The sequence below is a fragment of the Salvelinus sp. IW2-2015 genome, linkage group LG31 (genome assembly GCF_002910315.2).
Source record: "Salvelinus sp. IW2-2015 linkage group LG31, ASM291031v2, whole genome shotgun sequence".
Classification (NCBI taxonomy): domain Eukaryota; kingdom Metazoa; phylum Chordata; class Actinopteri; order Salmoniformes; family Salmonidae; genus Salvelinus; species Salvelinus sp. IW2-2015.
Genome location: NC_036870.1, coordinates 25,251,932 through 25,267,118, shown reverse-complemented (window position 1 = coordinate 25,267,118; position 15,187 = coordinate 25,251,932). Strand labels below are relative to the sequence as shown.

The 15,187-nt window shown below is 43.9% G+C and overlaps 1 protein-coding gene, 1 long non-coding RNA gene and 1 pseudogene across 2 annotated transcripts in view; 1 reads left to right on the top strand and 2 right to left on the bottom strand.

Moving 5' to 3' along the window:
- Positions 1-12,589, bottom strand: part of oxnad1 (oxidoreductase NAD-binding domain containing 1) — a 17,888-nt gene extending 5,299 nt beyond the window's left edge. Inside the window, exons 1-5 of the mRNA XM_070436446.1 lie at positions 12,481-12,589; positions 11,972-12,107; positions 11,507-11,570; positions 11,152-11,255; positions 1,154-1,295 (exon numbers count right to left, since the gene is read on the bottom strand). Of these exons, the coding sequence (XP_070292547.1) occupies positions 1,154-1,295; positions 11,152-11,255; positions 11,507-11,570; positions 11,972-12,081 (420 nt within the window). The 5' untranslated portion in view covers positions 12,082-12,107; positions 12,481-12,589. The remainder of the gene's footprint in view (positions 1-1,153; positions 1,296-11,151; positions 11,256-11,506; positions 11,571-11,971; positions 12,108-12,480) is intronic.
- LOC111955902 (uncharacterized) lies at positions 1,780-2,424 on the bottom strand. The gene is made up of 4 exons (XR_011474532.1): positions 2,304-2,424; positions 1,984-2,016; positions 1,860-1,931; positions 1,780-1,806 (listed from the first exon to the last, which is right to left on the bottom strand). It is a non-coding gene; the product is annotated as an uncharacterized lncRNA (long non-coding RNA).
- On the top strand, positions 12,494-15,132 carry LOC111955767 (zinc finger protein 70-like; annotated as a pseudogene).
- Positions 15,133-15,187: the final 55 nt, after the last annotated feature.

Genomic DNA, 15,187 nt, shown 5'->3' with positions numbered 1-15,187 from the left:
TCACCTCCCGCGTTAGTGGGGTTCTGTCGTAGCAGGTCAGCGGCATGGAGCAGGATGGGGAGTATAGAGGGTTATGCCCACGCCCCCAGCCACCAACAACAGGCACAGAGGGGTCAGAGGGCAGGGGGTCAAAGAAAAAGTTACCACCCACACGCATCGCTACATGGGAGTCCATGGTGCACTGTAGGAGGGAGAGAAGAGAGAAGAGAGAGTGGGGGCGGGAGGCAGAGGGAGGGGAGAGAGCAGAGGAGGGAGGGGAGGAGCAGAGAGAGGACGGAGCAGAGAGAGGAGGGCGAGAGCAGAGAGAGGGAGGGCGAGAGCAGAGAGAAGAGGGCGAGAGCAGAGCGAGAAGGGCGAGAGCAGAGCGAGAGAGGCGGAGAGCAGAGAGAGAGAGGGCGAGAGCAGAGAGAGAGAGAGAGAGGCGAGAGAGGAGGCGAGAGGAGGGAGGGCGAGAGAGGGAGGGCGAGGAGGGGAGGGCGAGAGAGGGAGGGAGGAGAGGAGGCGAGAGAGGGAGGGCGAGAGAGGGGAGCGAGAGAGGAGAGAGAGGAGGGAGGAGAGAGAGAGGGCGAGAGAGGGAGGGCGAGAGAGGGGGGCGAGAGAGGGAGGGCGAGAGAGGAGGGCGAGAGAGGGAGGCGAGAGAGGGAGGGCGAGAGAGCAGAGAGAGGAGGGCGAGCAGAGAGAGGGAGGGCGAGAGCAGCAGAAGAGGAGGGCGGGAGCAGAGAGAGGGAGGGCGAGAGCAGAGAGAGGAGGGCGAGGCAAGAAGAGGGGCCTGGGAGAGCAGAGAGAGGGAGGGCGAGAGCAGAGAGAGGGCGAGAGCAGAGAGAGGGCGAGAGCAGAGAGAGGGGGAGGGAGAGAGTGATTATTTTGTACTGATAAATAGCTCAGGTATGAGATGTGTCCACATTCTAGAATGATCTGCTTTCTGCTCCCTATTGTGGAGAAAATGTCTATTTCAGAGACTTCCAGTGCAGCGTCGGTTTAGCTACGTCTGAACAAACGCTGTTACACACAATGGGAGAGAGAGAGCAGAGAGGAGGGAGAGAGACAGACAGAGCAATTAACAGATAGTGACCAGCAGAAATACTGACAAAGCTATTGATTGATTTTGAGGCACTACCGACAAGTGAACATTTTAATTTCAATGCACACACACCTTGGTGTGTATCCAGTGTGCAGGGGGATGTTGTGTGTATTTGACAGCTAGCTCGATGACACCCTCTTTCTGCAGCAGACCTGGACTGGAACACACAGAGAATCCTCCTACCTTCTCCATACCAGGGATGAAGAAGTCCACCCTACACAGACACACGCAGCAGGGGAAAAAACACTCAAACAGAGTAATCAATAAAACACAAGTGTCCAATAGTCTAGCGCTGATCCAAATGAAATCTTAAAATGTACAGAACGTGTCGATGACATCTCTGTTTATACACACACACACACACACCACAGAAAGGGGAAAAATTCCACAAGTTTTAAAAGAAAAGAAAAACGTCAAGAAGCACCTACCCCTCCAAGGAAATACTAACTGCTCTCTCTCCACCTACCCCCAAGGAAATACTAACTAGTAACTGCTCTCTCTCCACCTACCCCCAAGGAAATACTAACTAGTAACCATCTACTGCTCTCTCTCCACCTACCCCTCCAAGGAAATACTAACTAGTAACATCTCTGCATCTCATTCAGACCTCAACCCGACCACCTACCCCTCAAGGACGAAATACTAACTAGTAAACCTCTACTGTCTCTCCTCCACCTACCTTCCAAGGAAATACTATAAGTAACCATCTACTGCTCTCTCTCCACCTACCCTCCTAGGAAATACTAACTAGTAACCATCTTACTGCTCTCTCTTCCACCTACCTCTCCAAGGAAATACTAACTAGTAACCATCTACTGCTCTCTCTCCACCTACCCCTCCAAGGAAATAACTAACTAGTAACATCTTACTGCTCTCTCTCCACTACCTCTCCAAGGAAATACTAACTAGTAACCATCTACTGCTCTCTCTCCCTACTCTCCAAGGAAATACTAACTAGTAACCACTACTGCTCTCTCTCCTAGGAAATACTTAACTAGTAACCATCTACTGCTCTCTCTCCTAGGAAATACTAACTAGTAACCATCTACTGCTCTCTCTCCTACCCCGGAAATACTAACTAGTAACCATCTATGCTCTCTCTTCCACCTACCCAAGGAAATACTAACTCTACGTCTCTCTCCACCTACCCTCAGGAAATACTAACTAGTAACCATCTACTGCTCTCTCTCCCCTCCCTCTAAGGCCTCTCCATGTATCCCACTTCACCCCTCAAGAAATACTAACTAGTAACCATCTACTGCTCTCTCTCCACCTACCCCTCCAAGGAAATACTAACTAGTAACCATCTACTGCTCTCTCTCTCCAAGGAAATACTAACTAGTAACCATTACTGCTCTCTCTCACCTACGCCTCCAAGGAAATACTAACTAGTAACCATCTACTGCTCTCTCTCTCCACCTACCCCTCCTAGGAAATACTAACTAGTAACCATCTACTGCTCTCTCTCTCCACCTACCCCTCCAAGGAAATACTAACTAGTAACCATCTACTGCTCTCTCTCTACACCTACCCCCCATCTCCATCTCCCTCCGACACCTGAACGTTTCTCTCTCCTCCTACCCAGCTGTCAGAATAGGAACAACATCCATATGGTCTGGAGGTGGTGTAACAAATGCATTTACATCTTTTTACATTCATTACAGAACGCCGTCGTCCAACTCACGGACCCCTACTGTTTCTACACAACACAAACGCCCACCTGCAGTATGGACCTCAGAGTTGAAGGAGATGTTTGGGGGATTAGGCTGGGTTCTGTATAAAAACTGACATCTGGTGATGTGAAGAGAGCTTTAAAAATAAATGTGATTAATTGATAATTACAGTTAGAGAACTGAATGTACTTTTCCATAACATAAATTAAACATGTTTATGTATGTGTGCTTTGCTTATAGCTACAATACTAATGCTTGTTAGTGGGTCTAAAATAACCTCGCAGGTTTCAAATACTTCCAACCGCTTCCTGCTGTCGCCATATCTATTAGTCTTTTAAAATGATCAACTTATGAATGTACCTTCATTTTAACCGGGGGGATGATTGAGAAAACGTTGTATTTACCACAATGACCTGGGAAAGAGTGGCAGGGGAGAGTAAATGTACACACTAAATGTATCTGTACAGTATAAACATAACAGAGCTTCTGTGCAACACTTCCCTCTTGTGCCTGGTAAAGGTATTACAGTCCTTATAAAATAATTGTTCAAGAGCTGGACAGAAGAGCTCACCGTGCGTGATGACTGACAGCAGCCTATGTCAAATAATAAACTTCATAACCTCTATGCCCGTGGTCTTTATGCAAAAAACTGTACCTCTGTTGTGGTTTATTGGTGAAATGTGACAATCCCCTCCCCTAATACTGTATCTACCAATGATGTGTACAAACCCTAGATTGCTGATGCTATGTATGGGCGATTGAGAGGCAATGAAGCCACCGGTCAACCATATTGGCACTCCCCAGTAGAAGCAGTCCACCATAGGAATGAATGGAAATCTACAGTATTTCAATTAAATGTTTCAAGGACAAAATTACATGCATTTATGTATTTTTGGTTGTTGTAGTGGGGACAGTAACATTAGTAATCTCTACAAATTATACTGTACGGAAAATGTTTTTACTCTGAACAAAAATATAAAAACGCAACATGTAAAGTGTTGGTCCCATGTTTCATGAGCTGAAATAAAAGATCCCAGAAATGTTCCACATGCACAAAAAGCTTCTCTCAAATGTTGTTTACATCCCTGTTAGTGAGCATTCCTCCTTTGCCAAAATAACTCATCCAACTGACAGGTGTGGCATATCAAGAAGCTGATTAAACAGCATGATCATTACACAGGTGCACTTTGTGCTGGGGACAATAAAAGGCAGCTCTAAAATGTGCAGTTGACTGCAGGAATGTCCACCAGATCTGTTGACAGAGAATTGAATGTTAATTTCTCTACCATAAGCCACCTCCAACGTAATTTTAGATTATTTGGCAGTACGTCCATCCGGCCTCACAACCGCAGCCCACATGTACACCACACCAGCCCAGGACCTCCACATCCAGCTTCTTCACCTGTAAGATCGTCTGAGACCAGCCACCCGGACAGCTGAAGAACCTGGGTTTGCACAACTGAAGAAATTCTGCAAAACTGTCAGAAAGTGTCTAAGGGAAGCTCATCTGTTTGCTCGTCGTCCTCACCAGGGTCTTGTACTGACTGCAGTTGTCATTATTGTGGGATAGAGGGATCCATGGTGGCGGTGGGGTTATGGTATGTGCTGGTATAAGCTACAGACAACGAAAACAATTGCATTTTATCAATGGCAATTTGAATGCACAAATACCGTGACGAGATCCTGAGGCCCATTGTCTCGCAATTCACAGCCGTCATCACCTCATGTTTCAGCATGATAATGCACGGCCCCATGTTGCAAGGATCTGTACACAATTCCTGGAAGCTGAAAATGTTGCAGTTCTTCCACTGTCTGCCTACTCACCAGACATGTCACCCATTGAGCATGTTTGGAATACTCTGGATCGATGTGTAAGACAGCGTGTTCCAGTTCCAGCCAACTTTGTCATTGAAGAGGCCAAAATCAACAGCCTGATCAACTCTATGTGAAGGAGATGTGTCGCACTGCATGAGGATAATGGTGGTCATACCAGATACTGACTGGTTTTCTGATCCATGCTCCTACCTTCTTTTAAAGGTCTCTGTAACCAACAGATGCATATCTGGATTACCAGTCATGTGAAATCCATAGATTAGAGCCTAATGAATTTATTTCAATTCACGGATTTCCTTTTACTGTTCTGTTGGCATGTCTTCACTGACATTTTCAACATGTCCCTGATTGAGTCTGTAATACCAACATGTTTCAAGCAGACCACCATAGTCCCTGTGCCCAAGAACACCAAGGTAACCTGCCTAAATGACTACAGACCTGTAGCACTCATGTCCGCAGCCATGAAGTGCTATGAAAGGCTGGTAATGGCTCACATCAACACCATTATCCCAGAAACCCTAGACCCACTCCAATTTGCATACCGCCCAAACAGATGATGCAATCTCTATTGCACTCCACATTGCCCTTTCCCACCTGGACCAAAGGAACACCTATGTGAGAATGCCAGAATAACAACCTATCCCTCAACGTAACCAAGACTAAGGAGATGATTGTGGACTACAGGAAAAGGAGGACCGAGCACGCCCCCATTCTCATCGATGGGGCTGTAGCGGAGCAGGTTGAGAGCTTCAAGTTCCTTGGTGTCCATATCACCAACAAACTAGAAATGTCCAAACACACCAAGACAGTCGTGAAGAGGGCACGACAAAGCCTATTCCCCCTCAGGAAACTAAAAAGATTTGGCATGGGTCCTGAGATTCTCAAAAGGTTCTACAGCTGCAACATCGAGAGCATCCTGACTGGTTGCATCACTGCCTGGAACGGCAATTGCTCGGCCTCCGACCGCAAGGCACTACAGAGGGTAGTGCGTACAGCCCAGTACATCACTGGGGCTAAGCTGCCTGCCATCCAGGACCTCTATACCAGGCAGTGTCAGAGGAAGGGCCTAAAAATTGTCAAAAACCCCAGCCATAAACTGTTCTCTCTACTACCGCATGGCAAGCGGTACCGGAGTGCCAAGTCTAGGACAAAAAGGCTTCTCAACAGTTTTTACCACCAAGCCATAAGACTTCTGAACAGGTAATCAAATGGCTACCCGGACGATCTGCATTGTGTGCCCCCCCCCCCCCCKKCCCCTCTTTTTACGCTGCTGCTACTCTGTTAATCATATATGCATAGTCATTTTATCTATACATTCATGTACATACTACCTCAAATTGGCCCGACCAACCAGTGCTCCCACACATTGGCTAACCGGGCTATCTGCACTGTGTCCCACTCACCACCCGCCAACCCCTCTTTTACGCTACTGCTACTTTCTGTTCATCATATATGCATAGTCACTTTAACCATATCTACATGTACATACTACCTCAATCAGCTTGACTAACCGGTGTCTGTATGTAGCCTCGCTACTGTATATAGCATCGCTGTTATTTATTTTTTTACTGTTGTTTTATTTCTTTACTTACCTATTGTTCACCTAACACCTTTTTTGCACTATTGGTTAGAGCCTGTAAGTAAGCATTTCACTGTAAGGTTTACACCTGTTGTATTCGGCGCACGTGACAAATAAACTTTGATTTGATTTACTGTTCCTTTTACTGATTATACAGTAACTCAGTAAAATCTTTGAAATTGTTGCATATTGCACTTAAATTTTTGTTCAGTGTATATCTTTTTTCATTTTTATGATCAGGTAACATAATGTAAAAGTATGCATTAAAGGTGTCTGTAATATACATGTGGCAAAAAACTAATGTAGACATGAATAAATATATTTCTGTAGTTTCCAAAACATTTTTTACAACGGTGGGGGAGTGCCAAGATGGAGGCAAGGTGGCTTCAACAAAGCGCCCCCCCATCAGTCACCTAGTGTTTATAATACATACATATCAATTTGATGTTATTTCATTAAAATGGACAAAAAAAATMAAATTCTTTCAATAACAAGGACATTTCTAAGTGACACCGTTCAACAGTTTCAGGTCCCTTAGAAATCTCCTTGTTTTGGAAATAAAAGCTATTGTTTTTGTCCATTAAAATAACATCAAATTGATCAGAAATACAGTGTAGAAATTGTTAATGTTGTAAATGACTATTGTAGCTGGAAACGGCTGATTTTTAATGGAATATCTACATAGGCCCATTATCAGCAACCATCACTGCTGTGTTCCAAAGGCACGCTGTGTTAGCTAATCCAAGTGTATCATTTTAAAAGGCTAATTGATCATTAGAAAACACTTTTACAATTATGTTAACACAGCTGAAAACTGTTGTCCTGATTAAAGAAGCAATAAAACTGGCCTTCTTTAGACTAGTTGAGTATCTGGAGCATCAGCATTTGTGGGTTCGATTACAAGCTCAAAATGGCCAGAAACAAAGCCCTTTCTTCTGAAACTCGTCAGTCTATTCTTGATCTGAGAAATGAAGGCTATTCCATGCGAGAAATTGCCAAGAAACTGAAGATTTCGTACAACGCTGTGTACTACTCCCTTTACAGAACAGCGCAAACTGGCTCTAACCAGAATAGAAAGAGGCGTGGGAGGCCCCGGTGCACAACTGAACAAGAGGACAAGTACATTAGAATGTCTAGTTTGAGAAAGACACCTCACAAGTCCTCAACTAGCAGCTTAAATAAATAGTACCCGCAAAACACCAGTCTCAACGTCAACAGTGAAGAGGCGACTCCGGGATGCTGGCCTTCTAAGCAGAGTTGCAAAGAAAAAGCCATATCTCAGACTGGCCAAGAAAAATAAAAGATTAAGATGGGCAAAATAGCACAGACACTAGACAGAGGAAGATTGGAAAAAAAGTGTTATGGACAGACGAATCTAAGTTTGAGGTGTTCGGATCACAAAGAACATTCGTGAGATGCAGAAAAAATGAAAAGATGCTGGAGGAGTGCTTGACGCCATCGGTCAAGTATGGTGGAGGCAATGTGATGGTCTGGGGGTGCTTTGGTGGTGGTAAAGTGGGAGATTTGTACAGGGTAAAAGGGATCTCGAAGAAGGAAAGCTATCACTCCATTTTGCCACACCATGCCATATCATACCCTGTGGACGGTGCTTAAATCGGAGCCAATTTCCTCCTACAACAGTACAATGAACCAAAGCACAGCTCCAAACTATGCAATAACTATTTAGGGAAAAAGCAGTCAGCTGGTATTCTGTCTATAATGGAGTGGCCAGCACAGTCACCGGATCTCAACCCTATTGAGCTGTTGTGGGAGCAGCTTGACCGTATGGTACGTAAGAAGTGCCCATCAAGCCAATCCAACTTGTGGGAGGTGCTTCAGGAAGCATGGGGTGAAATCTCTTCAGATTACCTCAACAAATTGACAACTAGAATGCCAAAGGTCTGCAAGGCTGTAATTGGTGCAAATGGAGGATTCATTGACAAAAGCACAATTATTATTATTTCAATTAAAAATCATTATTTATAACCTTGTCAACGTCTTGACTATATTTCCTATTCATTTTGCAACTCATTTCATGTATGTTTTGATAGAAATCAAGGACAATTCTAAGTGACCCCAAACTTTTGAACGGTAGTGTAGATTATTGGTATCTACTAGGGGTGTAATGGTTGACCAAAACCATGGTTTGGTACATATTGAGGCTTTGGGGTCACGGTTCAGTTACAGTACAGTGGAAAAATGAAATTCGAACAGTTACTGTAGGTAATGTTTATTTGGCAAAATACTCTAAATTAAATACCACCCTATTTGTGGCCAAGTCCAGTTTCTGTGACATTCCTAATGTTCCTGGAATTGTCTTGTGACAGGGACTGTTATGTTGGCCCAAAAGTAGAGGTCAAAATGGACCTGGGGCTTTCGCACCAAGACAAATATACATAAATAAATGTTTTAATATAGAGACGTGTTCCAAACGGACCCGAAGACAACCAGTTCCATATAGACGTGGTCGATTTTGAGTGAAGAAAGCAACAGACAAGTCCACTTGTAAGCTATTTTATTAACCAGAGCTGATACAGCGCTAGGGAGAGCAGGCGGAGGAGGGGCCTTGTGTACTCTAAGCCAGGTAGTAACCAAACAAGCCGATTTGCGCTAGTAGACTAACTTCTAGCTTGTCATAGCTAGGTTATTTACAGTTGAAGTCGGAAGTTTACATACACTTAGGTTGGAGTCATTAAAACTCGTTTTTCAACCACTCCTCACATTTCTTGTTAAGAAACTATAGTTTTGGCAAGTCGGTTAGGACATCTACTTTTGCATGACACAATAAATTTTTCCAACAATTGTTTACAGACAGATTATTTCACTGTATCACAATTCCAGCGGGTCAGAAGTTTACATACACTACTGTGCCTTTAAACAGCTTGGAAAATTCCAGAAAATTATGTCATGGCTTTAGAAGCTTCTGATAGGCTAATTGACATAATTTTAGTCAATTGGAGGTGTACCTGTAGATGTATTTTAAAGCCTACCTTCAAACTCAGTGCCTCTTTGCTTGACATCATGGGAAAATCAAAAGAAATCAGCAAAGACCTCTGAAAAAAAATTGTAGACCTCCACAAGTCTGATTCATCCTTGGGAGCAATTTCCAAACGCCTGAAGGTACCACGTTCATCTGTCAAAACAATATTACTCAATTATAAACACCATGGGACCACGCAGCCGTCATACCACTCAGGAAGGAGATGCGTTGTCTCCTAGAGATGAATGTACTTAGGTGCGAAAAGTGCGAATCAATCCCAGAACAACATCAAAGGACATTGTGAAGATGCTGGAGGAAACAGGTACAAAAGTATCTATATCCACAGTAAAACGAGTCCAATATCAACATAACCTGAAAGGCCGCTCAGCAAGGAAGAAGCCACTGCTCCAAAACCACCATAAAAAAGCCAGACTACCGTTTGCAACTGCACATAGGGACAAATATGGTACTTTTTTGAGAAATATCCTCAGTCTGATGAAACAAAAATAGAACWGTTTGGCTATAATGACCATCATTATGTTTGGAGGAAAAAGGGGGAGGCTTGCAAGCTGAAGAACACCATCCCAACCGTGAAACACAGGGGTGGCAGCATCACGTTGTGGGGGTGCTTGCTGCAGAAGGGACTGGTGCACTTCACAAAATAGATGGCATCATGAGGAAGGGAAATTCTGTGGATATATTGAAGCAACATCTCAAGACATCAGTCAGGAAGTTAAAGCTTGGTCGCAAATGGGTCTTCCAAATGGACAATGACCCCAATCATACTTCCACAGTTGTGGCAATGGCTTAAAGTCAAAGTCAAGGTATTGGAGTGGCCATCACAAAGCCCTGACCTCAAACCTATAGAAAATGTGTGGGCAGAACTGAAAAAAGCATGTGCGAGCAAAGAGGCCTACAAACCTGACTCAGTTACACCAGCTCTGTCAGGAGGAATGGGCCAAAATTCACCCAACTTATTTTGGGAAGCTTGTGGAAGGTTACCCAAAACGTTTGACCCAAGTTAAACAATTTAAAGGCAATCATACCAAATACTAATTGAGTGTATGTAAACTTCTGACCCACTGGGAATTCCGACTTCAACTGTATCATCCAATATGATTACGTAGTACCCCTCTTGACTGTATCAAACGGAGAGAAGCTAGTTGGGTCTGCATTTGCTTTTTTCCTGTCCTAGTTACAAATAACAACACCTCTATTCAAATTATTAAATAGCATCCTACCCGTTGGCTCTCGTTTGTTGTAGCATATACTTCTCTTTTAACTCGAGCATTTTCATTACATTGATTAGATAATCTCCCAACTTCCTTTGCCACACACAGAGGCTCTTATGACTGTAGTGGCACTTTGATGACTTGTGATTGGCCACTCTGCATAGGCTATTCTCATTGAGCAGTGGAGAACATACTATAAACGTTTTATCCACAACTCTGTCCATCGCCGTTGTAATCAACTGTGAAGCCAAAATGTTCCCGAAACTGGAGATTTAAACGATGGAGGATCCTCCCATTCTGGTTTATTGATCTCACCTCTTGCCATCTACAGAGTTCCCGGCTGCGCCTCACAAAAGGATAGTTTGAAATCCGCCAGTTAAGATTATAATTTTTATTACAACGTGCGCATAGGCTGTAGTTGTTTTAATTAACGGAATAGCCTACAATCTTTTTTCAGCTCTGATTTATTCAGGAAATGGCATACAACGCAGTGTAGGCATAGCCAAGCCTTAATGTTTATATTTATTCATTCATTCGGGTTCACAGTGCGGTTGAACCGAGGTCCCCATACCGAACGGTTCAGTATGAATACCTTTCCAACCCTAGTATCTACCCATACCTACAACATACCACTTCGCGCTTGTGCAGATCAGAAAGGATTGGATAGGTGTAAGCAGCCTCTCCCCAAAGCCATTGGTGTTATGCTGTATTCAGAATCCTTACAATGAGCTACGAATGTAGCCAAACAAACGACACAGTACTGTACTACTCACCACTGGCCAGCTCTGAAAGTGAAGTCTGGATGGACAGCTAGCCGGAGGCGTTTCACTGTCTCAGACTCGTCCATGATGCCACATACCTGCGCCGGATATACACCCTTGACACAGACAGACACACAAACTTTACAAATTAAATAACCTGTCAATCATGAATATGAACAATTGTAACCTGTGGCAATAGTTAAGACTCTGTACACTACTAACCTATAGCATAAAGACAAGGAAAACTGTCTCAGCAATTGACCGTCTCGTGATGAAACAGAATGTAGCCCAAAAATGTTTTCAGCTTTGAATGGCATAAGCCACAGTTCTGCTGCTATAGTACGAACACAGCTGGATGGTCACTCACATCTTGTCTGTAGTTGCTGGCTGTCCTCTCTAGATGGTCCATTTGTCTTCTGGATGACATTTTCCTGAAAAGACAACAAAAATGCCTACTTTATTTAAACATGTCCATCTATCAGAAAATAATGCAGCCAAGCTGATCACCTCAAAGGTTACATAAGGCTATAACCTCAATGGCACCTATAAAGACACTGCAGTCTGACCTGTGTGCAGATGTCAAAACACAAACGGCAAATTGACTTTTACCTATTGTCAGCTGGGTCCAACAAACTTTAAGTAAATCATAATCTAAAAACAGGCGAGTAGTTCTGGGTGTATGGAGGCTCTGGTGTTGGAAAAGAAGTGGCAAAAGTGTAGTAGCTGCACAATCAGTCACAGACGGGCCTCTCCTAACCCTCAACAATGACAGTGGTGAACGGCCACCTGACCGCAACAATACTCGACATATTCGAGATGGAACTCAACTCACCTTGTGATCGAACAAGTGCACAATACACGGAACCCGCGTAGCAGCACACCGGACGCTCCCGGCAATGTGAAGCTTCGAGCAGCCGTGGACAGTAGACAAGGGACGCTCATTGCGATAGGATGTCACTTCACCTTAACTTTATAGAGGAAACATATTGCAAGAGAGGAAGAGAGAAATGTGGTGTTGGTTGGTGCTGGCCAGTTATAGGTGGTCTAAACCAGATTGACAGTCACGTAATCTAGTTAATTGATATACAAATCGATTACAACACCCCGGTCTCTTTCTTGTTACCCGGCATCCCAACATGTATGTCTGATGTAACTAGCATGATAACCAACTGTGCAACCACAGCGTTTTTAAAACAGCATAGCATGGCTAGCTCAGTCAGTCCAGTTACACAACCCTATGCCCTTTCACATGACAGCAAACAGCTATCGTAACATTGCTTAGTCCTGACTGCATTCCCTACAGAATATAGCTAGCTAGTCTCTCTGAAAACAAAGTCTTACCAATGTGATGATAATGTTTCATATGATCTTCCTCATTGTACAAGTTAGTTAGATAACCTTCCTGTGGAAGATTTGTTGACCCCGGAAGTGATTGACGGACTGCTCTTTCGTGGGTTCATATTTGCGCAGAGACTGCGCAGGCCACGTTCAACATTGTTCTTAGCCAGAATAGATTCTGACCATACGATTCCTTACAGCTGCACTGTGGTCYGACAGGCTTCCTGTTTAGATTAAGACATCAACGAGTCTGCGCAAAATATCGTTTGGAAATTGTTCCTAAATCCAGGGATGAGAAATTGTGTTGTCCCCTTATCCCAACTGGTCTTTCCACATAATTCAAAGGAAAAGGAAGGTGTGGATTCAAGTCTACAAGATGAATAACACATCTGGGAAAAAGCAATGTAACAGAACCAAGAGAACTAAACAGTTCTACATTAATTGGGTTACTTTCAACTCCACCCAAATAAATAAAGAACCAACATACCTTGAAAGGATGGAAATGGGTGACTGACCATTCCAAACGTTCCTTGCTGGAGAAGCAAAAGCACATCAAATAACATCAAACATATTCCACCCCACCGACCAGGTGTAGCAGGATATGGAGGAGTCCTGTGGTGATACTAACAAGATTATCTAATGTAAGAGGAGTTAGTAATAGTTCCCAACATGTGACATTTAGTAACTAGACAAGAGCAATTAGATTGTTGGTTTATGCTTACTGTGGTTTCTTCAACTTTCTAATCTATAAAGTGGTGGTTAAGATTTTTCTCAGACTGAGAGAAAAGTATGTTTGGTGAAGGATGAGACGGTTGCCAGAAGGGATGAAGATAACAATCAAGGTAGGACAAACTGTTCATACATAGTCTAGTCGCAACATTGCAGTTTAAATGGTTGATGAATTACTGAAGATTTTAATTTGATCTCAACTGGGATTATTTATTTATTATGTTCTCTTTCTCTACCTTCCTTCCACCTCTCTGTCCCTCCTTCCACCTCTATCCCTCTACCTCAGTCTCTTCTCTGAAGTTCTTACCTTGTCCACACTGCACCATCTCCTTCACTGACTGTTACTTCCTGGAGAACCACATCAAGACCAAACACCAGAAGCAGTACCTGGCCATGTTGAAAAGCCACGTCTCAAAGAGTAAAACAGTATACGCCCTCACAAACAGATGTTCCCACTGTAGCTGTATATTCCACACCCCATGACAGCTAGACATCCACACATGCCAGGCCCACCCCTCTGCCCTTCCTCAGAAACCTGCCCGTCCCCCCGGCGTTCCGGGGAAACTCCACCTATGCCTGCAGATTTTCGTACCTGGGCACCCTGCTGAAGCACTGCAAGAATTTGCACAAAATGGCAGTTTTTCACACCAWTGGACACATTGGTTGCTCCGACCGTGGGAAAAGCTTTGAGAATTGCTGGGGACTGGGGCCTTACCGGTGTCATGAACCAGAGGGCTCTAAATCTAAGGACACTAAGCCTGTGGTCTGTCTGGGAGTCTGGGGAAGTCATCAGTACTCCTATGAGCCTGGACATTCACATATTCATCCACACCGGAGAGAAGCCTTATAAATGCAAGGAGTGCGGCAAGCGCTTCTCAGAGAACAGCAGTTACCGTTATCACTTGTTAATACACTCGGGACTCAAGCCGTTCAAATACCGGTACTACGGGAAGGCTTTCAAACAGAAGTCGCTCCTCTGGACTCACCTGTCTGTTCACACTGGTGAGAGGAAGTTCTCCTGCTTCCAATGAGACAAGCAGTATGCAAGAAGGGCACATCTGACACTTCACCTGCGAACACACTCAGGGGAGAGACCTTTCTGTGTGTGGTAAAAACTTCGATGACAAAGTTTATCTTAAACTGAGATCCACAGCAACGAGAAGAACTACCACTGTGGGATTTGTGGGCGGGAGTTCTTGAGGCTTGGGTTGTTGAAGTTACACATGCGCTCACAAACTGGGGAGAGGCCCTACCACTGCACAGTGTGTGGCAAGCAGTTTTTTAGACTCTCATACTTAAAAAAAACATTATCTGACTTACACAGGTGAGAAACCATACACCTGTAGTGTGTGGTAAAAGCTTCACTCAGTCTGGGGATCTGTCTAAACACAAGCTCCTCTGCACTGGGGAAAAGCCTTTTGAATTCCTTGAATGCTCCAACCGGTTTAACCACTATGGTTCTCTGACCAGTCACATGAGGAGCCAGACTCATCTTGATATGAAGCCATACTCCTGGCAAGAATGTGGGGAGCGCTTTTATGAACAAAGTCAAAGTCTACATAAAGACCCACACAGGGGAGAGACCGTATCCCTGCCCCTCTGCCTTTTCAGCTTCACTCGGAAAGCACCTCTCCAAACACCTGCCTAGATGTCCTAAATTATCATGATTGGACTTTAAAAAAATATATAACACCTTTATTATGAAACTCATTGTATTCATAAGAATCACTTGGAGATGAATCCTCCACAGTGAAATGATTACGTTATACAGTATAGTCATAGAATACATTGGCACATCATTAGTAGATTATAGTTGCATTTTGTGATTAACAGACACCCTTTTTGTACTTATTTAATTGAATATGTACAGAAGATGATTGTATGCTGACTCTCCTGGTAATAAAGGTGGCAATGCCTCTTCTGTCAGTCAGCGAATTGATCAGTCTGCCATCTGAATTGTCGGAATTGTGTAGGCTTAGGT